The sequence below is a fragment of the Saccopteryx bilineata genome, chromosome 4, assembly GCF_036850765.1.
Source record: "Saccopteryx bilineata isolate mSacBil1 chromosome 4, mSacBil1_pri_phased_curated, whole genome shotgun sequence".
Lineage (NCBI taxonomy): Eukaryota > Metazoa > Chordata > Mammalia > Chiroptera > Emballonuridae > Saccopteryx > Saccopteryx bilineata.
Genome location: NC_089493.1, coordinates 262,583,709 through 262,604,109, shown reverse-complemented (window position 1 = coordinate 262,604,109; position 20,401 = coordinate 262,583,709). Strand labels below are relative to the sequence as shown.

General features: G+C 43.7%; 1 protein-coding gene and 1 pseudogene across 1 annotated transcript; one reads left to right on the top strand and one right to left on the bottom strand.

Moving 5' to 3' along the window:
• LOC136334293 (transformer-2 protein homolog beta pseudogene) overlaps nt 1-20,401 on the top strand; it is a 165,154-nt pseudogene that overhangs the window by 64,822 nt on the left and 79,931 nt on the right.
• On the bottom strand, nt 6,124-12,504 carry AZGP1 (alpha-2-glycoprotein 1, zinc-binding). The gene is made up of 4 exons (XM_066274324.1): nt 12,175-12,504; nt 10,073-10,330; nt 8,461-8,733; nt 6,124-7,204 (listed from the first exon to the last, which is right to left on the bottom strand). The coding sequence occupies exons 1-4, from the start codon at nt 12,248-12,250 to the stop codon at nt 6,903-6,905; spliced, it is 909 nt and encodes a 302-aa protein (XP_066130421.1). The 5' UTR covers nt 12,251-12,504; the 3' UTR covers nt 6,124-6,902.

Sequence of the window (20,401 nt, the reverse complement as noted above, 5' to 3'; positions counted from 1 at the left end):
GGTCAAAAGGCAGTTCGATTTTCAAATTTTTGAGGAATCTCCATACTGTTTTCCACAGTGGCTGCACCAGTCTGCATTCCCACCAGCAGTGCAGGAGGGTTCCCTTTTCTCCACATCCTCGCCAGCACTTATTCTGTGTTGTTTTGTTGATAAGCGCCATTCTGACTGGTGTGAGGTGATATCTCATTGTGGTTTTAATTTGCATTTCTCTAATGATTAGTGATGTTGAGCATTTTTTCATATGCCTATTGGCCATCTGTATGTCCTCTTTGGAGAAGTGTCTATTCATCTCTTTTGCCCATTTTTGGATTGGGTTGTTTGTCTTCCTGGTGTTGAGTTTTACAAGTTCTTTATAAATTTTGGTTATTAACCCCTTATCAGACGTATTGTCAAATATATTCTCCCATTGTGTAGTTTGTCTTTTTATTCTGTTCTTGTTGTCTTTAGCTGTGCAAAGCTTTTTAGTTTGATATAGTCCCATTTGTTTATCCTGTCTTTTATTTCACTTCCCCGTGGAGATAAATCAGCAAATATATTGCTCCGAGAGATGTCGGAGAGCTTACTGCCTATGTTTTCTTCTAAGATGCTTATAGTTTCACGGCCTACATTTAAGTCTTTTATCCATTTTGAGTTTATTTTTGTGAGTGGTGTAAGCTGGTGATCTAGTTTCATTTTTTTGCAGGTAGCTGTCCAATTTTCCCAACACCATTTGTTAAAGAGGCTGTCTTTACTCCATTGTATTTCCTTACCTCCTTTGTCAAATATCAGTTGTCCATAGAACTGTGGGTTTATTTCTGGGTTCTCTGTTCTGTTCCATTGATCTATATGCCTGTTCTTATGCCAGTACCAGGCTGTTTTGAGTACAACGGCCTTGTAGTATAACTTGATATCAGGAAGTGTGATACCTCCCACTTTATTCTTCTTTTTTAAGATTGCTGAGGCTATTCGTGTCCTCTTTTGGTTCCATATAAATTTTTGGAATATGTGTTCTATATCTTTGAAGTATGTCATTGGTATTTTAATTGGTATTGCATTGAATTTATAGATTGCTTTGGGTAATATAGACATTTTAATGATGTTTATTCTTCCTAACCATGAGCACGGTATATGCTTCCACTTGTTTGTATCTTCCTTGATTTCTTTTATCAATGCTTTGTAATTTTCCGAGTACAAGTCTTTAGTCTCCTTGGTTAAGTTTACTCCTAGGTACTTTATTTTTTTGGTTGTAATTGTGAAGGGGATTGTTTCCTTAATTTCTCTTTCTGACTGTTCATTGTTGGTGTATAAAAATGCTTCTGATTTCTGAGTATTGATTTTATATCCTGCCACTTTGCTGAATTTATTTATCAGGTCCAGTAGTTTTTTGACTGAGACTTTAGGGTTTTCTATATACAATATCATATCATCTGCAAATAATGATAGTTTTACTTCTTCTTTTCCAACTTGAATGCCTTTTATTTCTTCTTCTTGTCTGATTGCTGTGGCTAGGACTTCCAGTACTATGTTAAATAAGAGTGGTGAAAGGGGGCACCCCTGCCTTGTTCCTGATCTTAAGGGTATTGCTTTTAATTTTTGCCCATTGAGTATGATGTTGGCTGTGGGTTTCTCATAGATGGCTTTTATCATGTTGAGGTATGTTCCCTATATTCCTATTTTGCTGAGAGTTTTGATCATGAATGGGTGCTAGATTTTATCAAATGCTTTTTCTGCATCTATTGAAATTATCATATGGTTTTTCTCCTTCTTTTTGTTTATGTGATGAATCACATTGATTGATTTACGAATATTGTACCAGCCTTGCCTCCCCAGGATAAATCCCACTTGATCATAATGTATGATTTTTTCCATATATTGTTGGATCCGGTTTGCTAATATTTTGTTGAGGATTTTAGCATCTATATTCATCAGAGATATTGGCCTATAATTTTCTTTCTTTGTGTTGTCTTTGCCTGGTTTTGGAATCAGAATTATGCTCGCCTCATAAAAGGAGCTTGGAAGTCTTCCTTCCTCTTGAATTTTTTGAAATAGTTTGAGAAGGATAGGAGTTAGTTCTTCTTTGAATATTTGGTAGAATTCTGTTGTGAAGCCATCGGGCCCTGGACTTTTCTTTGTTGGGAGTTTTTTGATAACTGTTTCGATCTCATTTGGTGTAATCGGTCTGTTTAGGTTTTCTGATTCTTCCAGATTGATTTTTGGAAGATTGTATGTTTCAAGGAATTTGTCCATTTCATCTAGGTTGTCTAGTTTTGTGGCATACAGTTCTTCATAGTATTTTCTTACAATATTTTGTATTTCTGTTGTGTCAGTTGTTATTTCTCCTCTCTCATTTCTAATTTTATTTATTTGAGTCCTCTCTCTCTTTTTCTTGGTGAGTCTACTTAAAGGTTCATCAATCTTGTTTACCTTTTCAAAGAACCAGCTCCTAGTTTCATTGATCCTCTGTATTGTTTCTTTAGCCTCTATGTCATTTATTTCTGCTCTGATCTTTATTATTTCCTTCCTTCTACTACATTTGGGCTTTACTTGCTGTTCTTTTTCTAATTCTTTTAGATGCAGGGTTAAGTTGTTTATTTGAGCTTTTTCTAGCTTCTGAAAGTGTGCCTGTAGTGCTATGAACTTCCCTCTCAGCACTGCTTTTGCTGTGTCCTATAAATTTTGAGTTGTTGTATGCTCATTATCATTCGTTTCTAGGAATTTTTTTATTTCTTCTTTGATCTCATTCTTAATCCATTCATTATTTAGCACCCTGCTATATAGTTTCCATGTGTTTGAGAATTTTTGAGCTTTTCTGCTGTGATTCATTTCTAGTTTCATGCCGTTGTGATTGGAGAAGGTGCTTGATATGATTTCAGTCTTCTTAAATTTGTTGAGAGCACTTTTGTGCCCTAACATATGGTCTATCCTAGAGAATGTACCATGAGCGCTTGAAAAGAATGTATATTCTGCTGCTTTAGGGTGAAAGGATCTGAAGATATCTATTAAATCGAGTTGATCTAGTGTTTCCAATAAGTCTGCTGTTTCTTTGTTAATTTTCTTTCTTGAGGATCTATCTAGTGATGTTAGTGGGGTATTGAAATCCCCTACTATTATAGTATTGCTGTTGATCTCGCCCTTTAAATCTATCAAAGTCTGTTTTATATATTTGGGTGCTCCTATATTAGGTGCATAGATATTTATAATAGTTATATCTTCCTGTTGGATTACTCCCTTTATCATTATGTAGTGGCCTTCTTTATCTCTAACTATATCCTTTGTTTTAAAGTCCAATTTGTCTGATATAAGTATTGCTACCCCAGCTTTTTTTTTCATTTCCGTTTGCATGAAATGTTTTTTTTCCATCCTTTTACCTTCAATCTATGTGTGTCTTTTGTTCTAAGGTGTGTCTCTTGTAGACAACATATGTATGGGCCCTGTTTTCTTATCCACGCAGCTACCCTATGTCTTTTGATTGGATCATTTAATCCATTTACATTTAAGGTTATTATTGATATGTAGTTGTTTATTGCCATTTTCTTCTTTAAAGGTGTATTCCTTTTTTTGCTATATTCTTTTCCAACTTTGATCTGTTTACAACAGGCCCCTTAACATTTCTTGCAGTGTTGGTTTGGTTGTAATGAATTCCTTGAGTTGTTTTTTGTCTGGGAAGCTTTTTATTTCTCCTTCGATTTTAAACGATAGCCTTGCTGAATAAAGTAGTCTTGGTTGTAGGTTCTTGTTCTGCATTACTTTGAATATTTCTTGCCATTCCCTTCTGGCCTCAAGTGTTTTTGTTGAGAAGTTGGATGTCATCCTTATGGGGGCTCCTTTGTAGGTGATAACTTTTTTTTCTCTTGCAGCTTTTAATATTTTCTCTTTATCGCTTAGCTTTGGTATTTTAATTATGATGTGTCTTGGTGTAGGTTTCTTTGGGTTTCTCTTTAATGGAGTCCTCTGTGCTTCTTGGACTTGTAAGAGTTTCTCTTGCATTAATTTAGGGAAGTTTTCAGTTATGATATGATTGAACAAAGTCTCTATCCCTTGTTCTTTTTCTTCTTCTTCAGGAACCCCTATGATGCGGATGTTATTTCTCTTCATGTTGTCACAGAGCTCTCTAAGTGTTTCCTCTGACTTTTTGAGTCTCTTTTCTCTTTTCTTCTCTGCTTTCATGCCTTCATTCCAGTTGTCCTCCAACTCACTGATTCGATCCTCTGCTGTATCCATCCTGTTTTTAATTCCTTCCATTGTGGTCTTCATTTCTGATATTGTATTTGTCATCTCTGACTGATTCTTTTTTAATATTTCAATATCCTTTTTTATACTTGCTATTTCTTTATTTAGGTTTTCAAACTGCCCCTCCATTGTTGTTCTAAGATCCCTAAGCATCCTTACAATCATTATTTTGAACTCCACATCTGGAAGTTTGATTATTTCCATATCACTCAGCTCATCTCTCAAGGGTGTCTCTTGTGGTTTCATTTGGGTTGCACTCCTTTGTCTTCTCATAATGGTGTTTTATTTGTAGAGTTGCTTGAGTCTAGGCTTGGTGTTTTCTGCCTCCTGTTTTCAGTTGTGTTATTTCTAGGTCTTCTTTGGTTGGTATCAGCTATTATTTGTAATCCACTTTTGGATTTGGGCAGCTTTGAAGTCTTGATTTGTTTGTTTTCTTAACAGGTGATAGTCTTGTTAACTGATCTCAGCAGGGGGCTTTCTTGAAACTGTAACCAGGAATGCTGTGGGTGTAACCTGAGATGCTGAAGGTCTCTTCCACCAACTAATCTCACTGGGGGCAGGGTTTTTTCTCAGCTTCAGTAGGGGGAGGTGTATCTCAGATCTCCATGGAGACCTGAGTTACTGCCCCTCCTCCCCACTTCTTGTTTTCAGCTGTGTCTTGTTGTGCTGATTGGAGCTGGATAGATGTCCGGAGATCTCTGATCCGGAGCACTTCAGCTCTGTTTTGTGAAAGGTTCAGTCCCTCCCCCAGCTATGGCTGCTTCCAGCACGAATGAGTCAGCTTTTTTATTTCGTTTCTTGCATACCTTAGCCCCTCACAGTCTGTCCCTCTCCTTGTCCTTTCCACTTGGGAGATAAGCTGGTCTTTTCAACCCACCTTGCTCCCTGGTCGCCAGGTAAGTGGCTGTGAGCAGTAGTTTCTGCTCTTTTTCCTCTGTGAAATCCTCTCTGGGCTCTCAGCCTCACCTCCCCCCCTGCCGTTCCTGTAAGCAGAGGAGATTCAGGCACTCCTTACCAGGATTATTGTGGCTTCCTCTTTGCTCCTTGGTTTTTGAGAGCTGTTCTTGCAGTTCAGTGTTGGTTTTTCATGCTGATTTTTCCTAAATTGATTTGTATTCCAGTTTGAGAGCTGGGCGTCTGTGCGTCCGCCTACTCCACTGCCATCTTCCTGCTCTATTTAGATCTTCCCTGAAAATGGGGTGTAATCTTAGCTGAGGTCACTTCAATCAACAAAAGATGATTCTCACGGAGGGACTCATCTATTACCCCATTGTGGGGGCGACACTGCTAGCATTCAGGAGCAGCAAAGAATGTTTTTAAGTCTTACATCCACTTGGTGCCTCCTGCCTAATTCAGAGTACTTTACCCTCCAGTCTAGCTGGTAAACCATCCCCAGAAGAATCCCCCAGAGAGAAATAAGGAAGTCCTAAGAGACTGAGGAATTGTTAAAGTAATTTGTAACATCAATCTTTTTATTTTTATTTTTTATTTTTTTGTATTTTTCTGAAGCTGGAAACGGGGAGAGACAGTCAGACTCCCGCATGTGCCTGACCAGGATCCACCTGGCACGCCCACCAGGGGGCGACGCTCTGCCCACCAGGGGGCGGTGCTCTGCCCCTCCGGGGCGTCGCTCTGTCGTGACCAGAGCCACTCTAGCGCCTGGGGCAGAGGCCAAGGAGCCATCCCCAGCGCCCAGGCCATCCTTGCTCCAATGGAGCCTCGTTGCGGGAGGTGAAGAGAGAGACAGAGAGGAAGGAGAGGGGGAGGGGTGGAGAAGCAGATGGGCGCTTCTCCTGTGTGCCCTGGCCGGGAATCTAACCTGGGACTCCTGCACGCCAGGCCGACGCTCTACCACCGGCCAGGGCTTGTAACATCAATCTTAATAAAAGGGTCAGACGTATGAGTTCTGCTCTGTTTCCTTTTTCTTTCTTTTTTTTGGGGGGGGGGCTTAAACAGTGCTTGGTGGTAGGTAACTCAGTTAAAAATAAAACACACACACTCAATCAAATTAATTTAGGAGAAGTCCAAGAACATCAGGTGATTCTTGCCTGCCAGGGAGTGCATCCTGGAGGGATGAAGCCTCTCAAATAGCCTATAGCTGTGTGTGGACCCGAAGGCCAGCTTGGTGTGGGAGAGCTGGAGTAGCTGGAGGAGAAGGCAATGTCTCACGGGGGTAAGGGAATGCTGGGGAAACTGAGGTACAGAAGAGGCTTCAGATTGAATTAAAGGAGTCGCAGAGTTCCATGGCCTCATAACTAGAGGGGACATCAGGAGTGGGTGCCTGAACAACACTCCAGATACCAGGTGGTCATGCCACACAACAGTGGGGACCCCAGGAAAAGACGGGCAGTGAACATTGCTTCCAGTGGGTACCAAGATTTTAAAATGATTCAAATGCCTGGGGCAGGATGATTGATAAAATCGAGTGACATTTCTATAGCATCTAAAGTTTAATAATCTGACTTATTATGTTTGTCAGGCAAAGTGATTAGTGTTGATTAGATATCACAGATTAGATCATGGGAAACACTAAGGGGAAACACAACAGTAAGTCAGCTCAGCAACCAGCATTCAAGCCTGTGTCTCCAAATTCACCACCTGTCTGTTCTCTTCACAGTTTCTCCGGGTCTTGCCGATGGCGGTGATGGTCACTCTGAGCTCACCTCTGTCATGTCCCAGTGAAAGGGTGGTGGCTACTGGGTTCCAGATTTCTGCCCCTCATTCCATGGGACAACGAGGGGCTGGGCCAGGCTGCTGTGCTGCACGTGGCAGGAGTAGGGGCCTCTGTCCGAAGAAGGGACTTCCACCACCACCCAGGACTGGTAAGTGCCATTTTCAGTGAGAGGACTGTCATTCTGCAACTCAGTTACCACTACATTGCTTCCCCGAGTCCAGTACATACTAATTGACTGTGGGTAGAAGTTGTTGGCCAGGCACTTGAGGGTCCTGCTCTGTCCTGGGCCTACCTGGCTGGTGATTGACACAGAGGGAGGATCTGTGGAGAGACACAGCATGGAGGTTGAAGGTCTGAAGGGGCTAGTTTCCCGCTCACGTCTCCCCCCAGCCCCAGAGTCAGGGATGGGCAGAGCTCTCAGATTTCTACCTGCCTCATCAAGGAAACTTCCAGATCAGGGAACTTGAGGCATTCCATGAGCCTTCCTTGCTGGATAGTGGAATACCCGTGTCTACTTTCTTGCCTCCCAGCACCCCCTGCCCACTCTCATGCACTGACTACTGCAACTGAGAAATGTGAATTCCATGCATTGTTTTATTTTTTCCCAAACCTTTCAGTGGGCTTGATGGCTCCAGCCTCCCCTAGTTTGAGCCCTGCTCCTAGATTCTGCCTGCTGCTGTGATTCAGACCCTTCCCTGTCCCCTCCCACAAGAACGTTTTTCTGATTAATTCTTAAGCCAAGGTCTCAGCGGCCCTGGCCAGTTAGCTCAGCCAGTTAAGAGCCTCCTCCAGAAACCACAAAGTTGTGGCATACACAGGAAGCAACCAAAGAATGCACAACTGAGTGGAACAACAAATGAATCAATAAATAAAACCCCAGCCCCAAAGCTCGGTGTGTTGGAGCTGCGTCCCACACAGAGGATGCCTGTTCAATTTCCTGGCTCGATGTTTCTGTGTCTCATTCCCTGCCTCTCTCAAAAGAACAACCCCCCCCCCAAAAAAAAAGTAAACCAAGGTCTCAGCTTGTTTCAAGGAATCCTGCTCACACTTACTCTTCTTCATCCTTTCTGGGCAGACGTTTTATACACCTGCCTTCTCCCCACCGCCAAGCCAAGAGGCATATCACAGAGAGAAATGGTTATAGCAGGGGTCCCCAAACTTTTTACACAGGGGGCCAGTTCACTGTCCCTCAGACTGTTGGAGGGCCAGACTATAAAAAAATATGAACAAATCCCTGTGCACATTGCAAATATCTTATTTTAAAGTAAAAAAACAAAACGGGAACAAATACAATATTTAAAATAAAGAACGAGTAAATTTAAATCAACAAACTGACCAGTATTTCAATGGGAACTATGCTTCTCTCACTGACCACCAATGAAAGAGGTGCCCCTTCTGAAAGTGCGGTGGGGGCCAGATAAATGGCCTCAGGGGGCCGCATGCGGCCCGCAGGCTGTAGTTTGGGGACCCCTGGGTTATAGGATTTGCCTGAAATGTTCCCCTGAAGTTCTAGCCTGAAATCACCTAGGTCTTTCTCAGCTCAGTGTGGGGAGCAGGGCAGAGGAAGCAGTGGGTACCTTGATGGTCCAGGAGTGTCCTGCTGTATTGCAGGTATTTCTGCAGCATCTGGGGGCACTCATCTTCCACGTAGCTCTTAGATGCATGCACAGAGCCTTCTGTCTCCCAGTCCACCTTGGTGTTCAGAGCTTCTCGTTGCAGGGGGATCCAGGCAGGGATTTCTGTGTTTAACTTGATGTAGTCCTGTCCATCGTAGGAAAGCTTCCAGAATGCCCCACAGAAGTTGTCATTCCGAAGCTCACAACCAAGCCTTGACTGTAAGGTGTGATTCCCTGCATCCACCCGAATCCCCAGAAATCAGTCAGCCTGGCATCAACTCCATGATAATAACTTACTCCTACACAGTTTGCAACCCAATAGGAAGAAGGTGTTTTAAAATCTAGTATGCAACCCCGTTTATCCTGGCAAATGGGTTATTAACCAGACATAGAGCAGACACAGAAAGGGAAACTTACTTTGGTTTGGTGTTTTAGGCCAGTCTGAGATGAGACGGATTCTTCCCAGAGAGGGAGTTTCAAAGAGCTACGGACTGTGGACGGATCAGCCCCATGCAGCATCTTTTTACATGAACCTTGTTTAAATATACTGTGAATTGGGTGCACTCTCCCTCCTGGGAGCATGCCAGTGCCTTCCCCCCTTCTTTTCCCACAGGCTTCCATCTCCTAAACTCTGAGGAACTCCATCAGTTTCAGAACTCTCAAAATAAATAAATAATAAATAAATAATAAATAAAAAACGAATATACATACATATGTGTGTATATATATATATATATTGTGAGTTCTTAGAAACTGGAAAAATTACTTGTAGGTTAAAATAGATGATGTAATCTCTTTTTCCAGTTCTGTGTAAAGATAATGTCTGCAGTGAGTCAGCATAATTTTATCATTTTTTTTCTCTTTTTTAGATTTTTGGTATCTTCAAACAAATTTATAATGCCTGCCTCCCTTCCCAATTAGCAACAACTCTTGGAGGATGGCCTTGATAAGGGAAGGGGACACAACTTCTTCATTTCATTTGAGGAACTGTGTATTACTGGCCTTCCTAGGCAATGGGGCTGCAGGGAAGATCAAGACAGTCTGTGTAGTAGCTTTCATGGAATTTATCTAGATAAGTTTTAAAGAGTCTTTTGGAGGCAGGACGCAACACTCCAATTTTTCCAGATTCAGGCCACGTATTTAAGAGCTTGTTCACTATCTGCCAGCTAGTGACTGGCAGAGTCAGCACCTGAACCCTAGTCAGAACGACCCAAGATTAGCTCACTCCCACCCAACATCCCCGCATGGGGCTGAGCATGGCACCTCCTACAGTGGGGTCCAGCTCGGAAGGGTGGGGGTGTGGAGCTGAGAGGTCAGATGTTTCCAGCTGACACTGACTTTACTTGTTGTGAGTCTAGGCCTGAAAATGAGGAAGGGGAAGTGATGAGGAAGGAGGGAAAGCAGCCGTGCTTGGGGGTGGGGGAAGGCAGAAATGTCTGTGCACGTGTACTTGTTCTTCTACTTCCCTTTCCAGATAAGGACTATTTCTGGCCTGAAGACCACTTTCCACTCTCAAATGCAAGCTGTCTCTTATGTTAAGACCCTCTACCCCAGCATATCATAGTGCACTGACCTCTGTCCTTGTAAAAGTCCATGATGTCTCTCAGGTTCTTCAGGAAGAAGTCCCCCCTGGCTTTCTGCAACTGACTTTCATTTTTCCAATCCACCATTCCTTCCACCTGTCTCCATGGGCCCAAGGGCTCAGCCTTTCCACTTTCACTATCATAGTGAAGGAAAGCCATATCATTGAGGTAGCCAGTGGCCTGAAAACTGGGGAAGCCTGCATCGGGCATGGACACTCCAGTATAGAGGAAGCTCAGAGAGTAAGACCCTGCAAAAGAGGAGATGAGGTTGAGGTGTTGAATCCACATGGCGGGGTCCCAATGTGGAGCAACAGAGGGTCAGGAAGGAACACCTGGTCACTGGCTTCCTCCCCAGCTCTCTCCAACATGCTGTCAGCCACGTACTATGGGAAGCTCACAAGCTCAACTTCTATTCAGGGGATGATATTTCAGAGACCATTTTGTGTTTTCACTACATTGTTTCCTCTCTTAGCACATTGAAAGATCATAGTTCTCATCCTCCTTGTAAGTCTATGGGGACCCTGACTGAGTTGTATCAAAAGGCAATGTGAGGGGAAGTGATGTCTTCCTTCAGGTTGGAGGCCCTGGAAGCTGGTTTGAACCTCCTGTCTCTCTATATTTTGGTGATGACTGTGGAGACCATGAAATGAAACAGAAGAGTCCTAAGATACAAATCACCTAGATTCTTGAGGCACCCCATGGAGGACAGGAAAGTTGCTGGACCCATATTCATCTTTACAGGAGCAAGACATAAACATTTGTTGGATTAAGCCACTAAAAACAGTCTTTGTTACTGAAGCATAGCTTAATGGAACCTAGGAAATACATACAGTTAGAAAATGTAGGAAGGCAAATTGACTAGAAACCTCAGGTAATGACTTAGAATGGATCAGCGTAAGGTAAGACCAGAATGGACCTCGGCATTACCATGCCTGTCCCTGCACTTTAGTGGGAGGTAGGGAGTGGTAGAGGGTGGGGCATTTTCATAATTAATTTTAAAATGGGATCCTGATCTAAGTCTCATGGATGTTACTAATGTTAGGCCATATAGCAGGTTTCTAGTTTCAGTACTGAAGTTACTCTCACTAATTAGTTTATACATGTGATTACCATTTTACTCAGTGGATGCTGAGTGAAGCAGATTCCCCTTTGTAATGTGACTGGGCCTCCACTAATCAGTTGAAGGCCACAGAGAAGAGGCTGAGTTCTCCACAGGAAGCAGGAACTCTGCCTCCAGCCTGCCTTTGGGCCCGAGATGGCAGCGTAATCTCTTCTCTGGTCTCCAGTGTGCTGACCTACCCCGCGATTGCAGACTTCCCAGCCTCTATAATGGTTTTGAGTTGTATCCTTAAAATAAACCTCTCTTTCTGGCATATGCATGAGATTCATGCTTTCTCCCTGGAGAACGCTGACTAAATTCTACTACAGTGTAGGAAGTGATTAACAATCAAAATATGATCAATTCTTATAAAACATTTGTAATAGTTTGTCAGAAAATATTATAAATTTTAAACTTACACAGTTGTGCTTACATTCCTCATCCTGAAATTCTGTATACTAAGAAAGTCCTCAATACTCTGTCCTAAAATCGACTGACTCTGTCCAAGCTTCAGCTGGCCTCCCAGGCCCACTGTCGTAGCATCTCACTGTGGAGTGAGGGAATGGGTCTGTTTCTAAAAGTATCCTCCAGTTAATATGTTTTATAAGTGCTCTATGGAGTTGCATCTTTCTCCCTGAGAGTCAGACAGGTATGTCCAGCCATTGAAAGGAGAGAGGAACAAAAAGTGTCACCTGTGGGCTTTGTTCTCTCATGCGACCCAGGACAGGTCACTTCACTTGTCCGGGTCTTAGTTTTGTTCATTTGTCTAATAAGAATTTTAGGTTCTAATTCTTTAAGACCTTACTAATCATGAGTCCAGAGGCTCCCTAAATGCTTCTGCAAGTGTATAGTCTGAGTTAGTTGACAACCTCAAACAGCCATTCCTCCTGTACACTGGGAATCTTGGCTTCATCTGGGGCCCTCTCCCCATCTATCTCCTTCATTACCTCTCTTCTGTTCTTATCCATACCCAGCCCTTGCTTCCCAACTCACCATCTTGGGTCTTCTGGGAGAATGCAGGACCCAGAACAAGCAGTAGAGACAGCAGGACAGGAACCATTGTGCTCATTTTGTCTGAGTGGAAGGTACTGTGCTTCTCTGTGTCCTGGAGTGGACTACTTGGAGAGAGTTCCAGTTATAGTTTTGGGAATGGCTGGCTTTGAGCCCTGCCCTGGTGAGTTAAATGCACAGGCCAATGAGAGTGCCAGGATGGGCTCCTCTCCCAACTGTGAGAAAACAGGATACACAGGCCAGGTTGGGCGGATGCTGTAATCAGTGAGTCTACGGACTGTCTGCCAGTGGGGAGCTCCGACAGCCAATCTGGTGTTTGGACTTTGTCATGGGCCCACACATTTGTCCCCCTGTTGGCAGCAGCATGTGCTTATAGGAGTGGTTCTATGGTGTGGTTGGACCTGTGCTTCTCATGCCTAAATTGGAGTGTCACCAATGATTCTGAGAAATAACTCGTAAATATATAAATGCATTTCCTGCTTAAAGTCAAATTAGGAATCTGTTACATCAACTAATGATGTGACTGTTACTGGAATTGGGACAGGATGTTTTCAGGCAACAGTCACTCAGAGAAATGGAGGAAAGGGAACCAGGTTTGGTTATGGGGCCAGACTGGAGCTAAAGGCAGTTAAAAGACCAATGTTGGGAATGGTCCTGCAGGTTGTGATAAACAGTGGAGGGTCAAACAGCTGCCTGAATCATCTATTTTGGTCAACTGGAATAAAATGCTCAGTGATGGCAAATTTTTAGTTCCCAAGGGGCTCCTACCATAGGACAGTGTGATGGGCTTGAGGAATTCAAGAAAAAAGTTTGGGATAGTTGAGTCCATAAGTGCTGAAAAGCTTAAAGAAATACACAGTAAATCAAAAGAAAAATTATCAATTCAAAGCACAACCTGAAAAGCAGGCCATTTCTCATGTAGCAGAAGAATTCTTTTGACTCTTCTAGTTCCAAGGACAAAACAGATGTAAACGTAATAGTGCCTAATGATTAAAACAAGGTTTCATAACTCATTCACAAAAGCCTAAAACATCTAATAGTCAAGTGTGACCAAGACATTCCTACAAATCTTGTACAATTGTTACTTACAGTGGGGGACAAGAGGTCTGGAGAACAAACCAAGGTGTGGAATGGCATCAAGAAAGGCTTCATGAGATGTTGTGCTTGGGCAGGATATCGAACAGGTATAGAATTTCTTCTGGCATCAGGGAAAATTTTTCTAAGGAATAGTGATGGTATTTGTCGTGTTCATTTTTCTGTCCCTTATACTTAACCCAGCACCTGGTAAAAAAGAAAATAGTAACATTTTTTAAAATTTTTATTTATTTTTTTAATGAGAGAGAAAAATGAGGATAGAGAGGGGCAGACAGACAAGAAGGGAGAGAGATGAGAAGCATCAACTCATAGTTACTTCACGTTAGTTGTTCATTGATTGCTTTTTCATATGTGCCTTGACCTGCGGGCGGGGGGACTACAGCTGAGCCAATGACACTTAATCCCGCGACCCTGTGCTCAGGCTGGTGAGCTTGTGCTCACACCAGATGAGCCCGCAATCAAGCCGGTGACCTTGGGGTTTTGATCCTGAGTCCTCAGTGTCCCCGGCTGACATTCTATTCACTGCACCACAGCCTGGTCAAGTAGAGACAGAAAACACTTATAAAAATAGCTGAATTGGCCCTGGCCGGTTGGCTCAGTGGTAGAGCGTTGGCCTGGCGTGCAGAGGTCCCGGGTTTGATTCCCAGCCAGGGCACACAGAGAGGCGCCCATCTGCTTCTCCACCCCTCCCCCTCTCTTTCTTCTCTGTCTCTCTCCTCTCCTCCCGTAGCCGGGGCTCCATTGGAGCAAAGATGGACCGGGCGCTGAGGATGGCTCCTTGGCCTCTGCCCCAGGTGCTGGAGTGGCTCTGGTTGCAACAGAGCGACGCCCCGGATGGGCAGAGCATCGCCCCCTGGTGGGCGTGGCGGGTGGACCCTAGTCGGGCACATGCGGGAGTCTGTCTGACTGCCTCCCCGTTTCCAGCTTCAGAAAAATCCAAAAAAAAAAAAAAAAAATAGCTGAATGGATAAATGAGCAAAAACGATAAAGATACAATGCCAGACCTCTTGGAAGGTCACTGAGGACAATTAGATAGAAACAGGGTTTAGGTAGAAGACTGAGGGGAAGAGAGGTGGAGTGATAGAATCAAAAGGAAGTTGGAGGTAGAATCTATAGGACCCTCATTCAATGAGTATCTTGCTCTTGCTCTTCGATGAATGAGGCACATTTCACTACTGTGCGTTCTCCCTCACGGCCTGTCTTTTCCGCATACCCCATTCCTCTAAGGGTCATCAGTTCTTAGCCTTCTGTACATCTATATTCTTGACAGTTATTCTCAAGATAAATTTTATTTAAATATTTTTTTAGAAATTATTTACTCATTTATTTTCTTTGATGATAATTTTATATGGTTTTCTTCTGCTTTTTTTTTGTGATAGACAGAGAGTGTCAGATAGGTACAGACAGACTGGAAGAGAGAGAGATGAGAAGCATCAATTCTTTGTTGTGGCACCTTAGTTGTTCATTGATTGCTTTCTCATATGTGCCTTGAACAGGGGGCCTACAGCAGAGTGAGTGACCTTGGGCTCAAGGTGGTAAGCCTTACTCAAACCAGATGAGCCCATGCTCAAGCTGGCTACCTCGGGGTCTCGAACCTGGGTCCTCCGCATCCCAGTCTGATGCTCTATTCACTGCGCCACCGTCTAGTCAGGCTCAGGATAATTTTGAATGCATAAATTAAAACATGGCAGATACAGAGGAAGACAGTCCTATGGAAATTCAGGTCTTTTCACGTGCCCCTGTGGGCTATTGGACTGCTGGCAGCCCCTCCACCCCTCAAACAGAGCAGGATGCTATTTTAAAGTGATTGACTGAGGAATTGTGAAGAAGGAGATAATTTGTGACTATGAAGTCCTCCTGGCGTGGGGCTTCCTGAAGTTACAGTGCTAGGTGGTCCTGCCAGCAGAGGAAGCTGTAGGTGATTTTAGTTGGGTGGGCAGAAAGTGACTGAGGATGGACCCACATTTGGTTCTCCAGACCCCTGCCTCCTCTCTGATGTGACTAGTCGATGCCTATGGCCCAATCCCAAATTCAGGTCGCTTTCCTGTCAAGGCCTGGTGACCCTCCCCTCTCAGCTGCCTCTGCCCTCCTGGTCAGCAACAATCTTTCTACCTCTTCTTGGCCAATTATCTTCGGTCTTCACACCTCCTCTGAAATCAGAATCCCTCTGTGGGGGGTGTTCTCTGTGCCTTTTCCTCCTGCCCTAACCTGGCCAGGACTCAGGTCTTCTGAGCTTTCCTCCCTCTCATCCGGATGGGCCCCTCATTCCTGTCATGGGCTGGGTGCGATCCAACATTCCCATCTTTACTGGCCCTGGCCACTAACTTGGATTCTGGGTTTTCTCATTGATCTGAGATTTTTCTCCGATGAAGTTTTATTTTTTTCAAAGTGTCATAATATTTTGAAATATTAATTGTACATTGTTGACTCTTAACTTTGAATTTTTCTTCCCTGCAGCCTCCCTTTGTTCAGATAGGATATTATTCTGCCCCAGGGAAGGGGAATGTTCATTTCACTTAAAGAAGCTATTTCTCAGCTTTGATTTTGAAATTGAAGTATCAAAATAAAAAAGTATAGTCCTTGGCCTTGGCTGGTTGGCTCAGTGGTAGAGCGTCGGCCTGGCGTGCAGAAGTCCCGGGTTCGATTCCCGGCCAGGGCACACAGGAAAGGCACCCATCTGCTTCTCCACCCCTCCCCCTCTCCTTCCTCTTTTCCTCTCTCTTCCCCTCCCGCAGCCAAGGCTCCATTGGAGCAAAGATGGCCCGGGCGCTGGGGACGGCTCCTTGGCCTGTGTCCCAGGTGCTGGAGTGGCTCTGGTCGCAGCAGAGCGACGCCCAGGAGGGGCAGAGCATCTCCCCCTGGTGGGCAGAGCATTGCCCCCTGGTGGGTGTGCCCGGTGGATCCCAGTCGGGCGCATGCGGGAGTCTGTCTGACTGTCTCTCCCCGTTTCCAGCTTCAGAAAAAGAAAAAAAATATCTTCCTAATAAACTAGTCCTACCTCTTAAGTTCACAAGGGGCTATGGGTGGGACCCATGGGAGTAGAAGAACCCCAGAGCCCCTATTCTTCATCGAATGTCAGGAGGGGAAACAGGATTTAAAAAAAAAAAAGAAAAAAAAAGTGTAGTCCTTAAATTAAGGCTGTCAGAAAAAAAAAATCTTGGATAGTTAAGTCTACAAGTGCTGAAAAGATAAAAGAAAAATAATCAAAAGCAGAAATTATTGACTCAAGCAGAGTCTGAACACCAGGCAATCCCTATGATGGTGCAGAAAGAATATTTTGTCTTTTCTAGTTGCGAGGATAAAACGGATAAAACTTAATAATGCCTAATGATTAAAACCTAAGAACAAAAAATGAGCTTTCATAACTTATATACAAAAACCTAAAAAAATCAATAACCAACTCTGACCAAGACACTCCTACCTATCTTATGCAAAGCTAATATGATGAGTGTTGACAAGAGCTTCGTTAGAGAAGGAAGTCCAGTGTGAAATGGCATTGGGAAAGGCTTCAGAAGAGATGTAAACAGGGATAGAATTTCTTTTGGCACCTAAGGCAAATTTTACAAGAACAGGGCTGGTGTGGTCGTGTTCATTTCTCTGTCCCTAGCAATAGTCAGTTTCCTGGCAGAAAGAAGACAATGAATAAACACTTACAGGAATAGATCAATGGGTAAATGAACAAAGACCCAAAGGGACAGCACCAGACCTACCTGAGAGTCTCTTTCCAACTTAGTGGAAATAGAGTTCAGTAAGAAGATTGAGGGGTTGGTCGGGTGGTGTGGTATATATTCAGACGGGATACAGAAGTCAAATTCTGGAGGCTCCCCCCTAATCCAATGAATATCCCATGTCTTCCAATGGATGAGGCACATCCTGCTATTGCATCTTTTCCCTCAGAGCCGGTATTTTCTCAATATTTCCTTCCTCTAGTTCAGTAGGGTTTTTTTTTGTTTGTTTTTTGTTTTTACAGAAACAGAGAGAGAGTCAGAGAGAGGGACAGATAGGGACAGAGACACAGGAACAAAAAAAAAAAAGAGAAGCATCAATTATCAGTTTTTTGTTGTGACACTTCAGTTGTTCATTGATTGCTTTCTCATATTTGCCTTGACTGTGGAGCTACAGCAGACTGAGTAACCCCCTTGCACAAGCCAGCGACCTTGGTTCAAAGCTGGTGAGCTTTGCTCAAATCCTTTGAGCACACACTCAAACTGGAGACCTTGGGGTCTTGAATCTGTGTCCTCTGCATCTCAGTTTGACGCTCTATCCACTGTGCCAATGCCTGGTCAGGCTAGTTCAGTACTTCTTAACCTTTGGTTCCATCAACTCCCTTGCTAAGACAAATTTTCTTTTTTCTTTAGAAATTATTTATTCATTCACTTTTTTCTTTCAAGATAATATTTTAAACCATTTTATTTATTCATTTTAGAGAGAAGAGAGGGGGAGAGAATGAGAGAGAAAGAGAGAGAGAGAAAGAAAGGAAGGAGCAGGAAGCATCAACTCTCATATGTGCCTTGACCAGGCAAGCCAGTGTTTCAAACTGGTGACCTCAGCATCAAGATAATTTTTCATGCATTATATAAAACAGAATAAAGAGGAAGCCAGTGACATGAAACACAGTGTTTCCATGCTGTGATGGGCTCTTTGCAGAGGGGTTCCTTGATACAGAGCCACATGCTATCCTAAAGTTACTGAGGAATTGTTAAGAAGGAGATAATGTGTGACAAGGGGGCCTCCTGGGGTGTCCTGAAATTGCACTTGAAGTTGGTGTGCCTGCCAGAGGAAGCTGTTGGTGATGACTGCTGGCTGGGCAGAGGCGACCTTGGAAGGACTCCTTCATCTTCCCTGATGTGACTTGTTGGTGCCTGTAGCCAAGCCTCATCCTCAGGTCACCTGAGCCCTGTGACCTCCCCTTCTCAGTTGTCTCCTATCCTCTTCCTCATGAACACTTTCTACCACTTCTTGCCAAGATCTCTGAGCCTTTCACTCCTCCTCTGCAATCTGAATCCCCCTAGGAAATTTCTCTGGGTGTGCTGAGTACCTCTTTGCTCCCCCCCAGCCTCCCTATATCCGACCTGGCCTCAAGTTTTCTGAGGTTTCCTCCCTCTTGTCCACTTGGGCCCCATCACTCTTGTCACGGGGGTGGGGGTGGGATCTCATATTCCAGTCTGCCTGGACCCTGGCATATTCATGTGGACTTTGGGTTTCCTCATTGATCTGAGATTTTTTTTTGTCACGTGCTTTTTATTTTTTTAAATTTTACATTGACATATTTAAATTAGTGATCTATCACTGCATTGTTCCCTCTGGTATTTGAATATTTTTCCTTGTAGTCTTCCTGATGTTCATTACAGCAGGACATTATTTTGCCCCAGGGGAGAGGATGTGGATTCATGACTTAAAAGTGAGTCAGCTCAGAATTTGGAAGGCTGATTTCCTTAAGTAGCTGTGCTTAGAGGAAAACCTGGAATAATATGGAACGTGAGGGCTACTAGGATGAAAGGTGTAGGATAAGAAGATCTTGTCACACAAGAAGGAAAAAAACTGTCTCATGCTGTTGAGGGTTAATAAAAAGTCAGGCGTGAGAGTTCTGCTCTGTTTTGGGTGTAATCCTGTGACCAAAAGGGGTTCTGTGAAAAGTGTCTTCATAGGGTGAGCTGATCATAAACTCCTAAGTAGGCAGGGAAGGTAGCCATGCCCCAGACCCATACATTCTTCAGTTACAGCCTGGTTTATTATTGTTCCCGTACATCCAGGTTAACACACCTTTGGAATATAAGAAGTAATATCCCTGGAAGGGGGTATTAATCTTCAAAAGAGCACAAAATCTTGTTAACTATTCTATAAGCCAATCCCTACCTTTCTTTCTCTCCCTCACGTAATGCTCCTCACCTTTCCTCCTTAATTTCAAATGCATAAGAGAAGCTGCAAACCTGTTATTCTGTGGAGCTTTGAGATCTTGCTTTTGGCATATGCCATCAGTTTGGCTCAAATAAACTCTTAGAAGAGTTTCCTACAGGTTTAGAAATTTCTTATATTGGCATTTACTTGGCAGTGTGAGTGGGATTCTGAAAAAGCCCACACAAGACCTCCCTGCAGACCTGGACCCAGTGCGAGGTACAATCAAGGGCCCATTGTGCCCACAGGCTTCCCATTTTGCATTGAGGGAACTTGATTTTTTCTCAAAATTCTGGGCCTCCTGGCTTTAAGTAGCAGGCCATTAGTTTTTCTGAGCTGTTTTTAGAGGATCCTTGAGGTGAATACGGATTGTAGTAACACAGGGAAAAGAAAAAAATGGGTTGCTTCTTTAATTTTGTCTTTTTAATTGTATTGCTTGCTGAGGGTCTGAACAGAACTTTTGATGATTAAACAAGAGCTTAAACTTCCTTTTGCTTGGAAAGAGAGAGGACTCTTGCATCCCCTGCCAGAATATCCAGCAGGTTATTATAGTTGTTCAGATCCCGAATCTGGCGTGGTGGAGATGGGTGCTGGGCTTGCTCAATGCAGTAACACGTGATCTTGGAGAAGCCAATGGGAATCCAGGGAAGAGGGGCAGGGCACCCTGGAACGGGTGTACCTCGAAAGAAGGGCCCATGCATTGGAGTGTTGCGATTTGCGTGGCATCTGGCAAGTTTCCACACCCTTGTTCGGGTATTCTTAGGTGCCTGAGAAAAAATTTTCTCTAGGGCATAGATCAGCCCTACAGGGATATCACTGCATTTGGCTCATCAGGAGACGTGCATGTAGGTTATGTTATCTCCTAGAACTTTGATCAGACTCTACAGATCTCAAAATAAACATGGAAATTGTGCCTTCCAGGTCAACAAGGCCCAGCACTGTCAGCCTCCCATTTGTAAGTGTAGCAGGCAGTTAGACAGGCATGAGCAGAGTAAGAATGATAGGCCAGGTGCAGAGGGTCACCAGGGCAGAGAGCCCCAGATCCGTAGCAATGGGCACAACTATAAGTCCTTGCACAGACTTTTCCGTTGACATTAACACCTGGAGATGACAGCTAGTTCTCACCTGTGTTTCAGTTCCAGGCCCAGAAAAGCAGCAAAACTAGGAGGAGAGATCAGTGGCGTAGCGAACATAACTGGTGGTTGGGGCATGACACTTT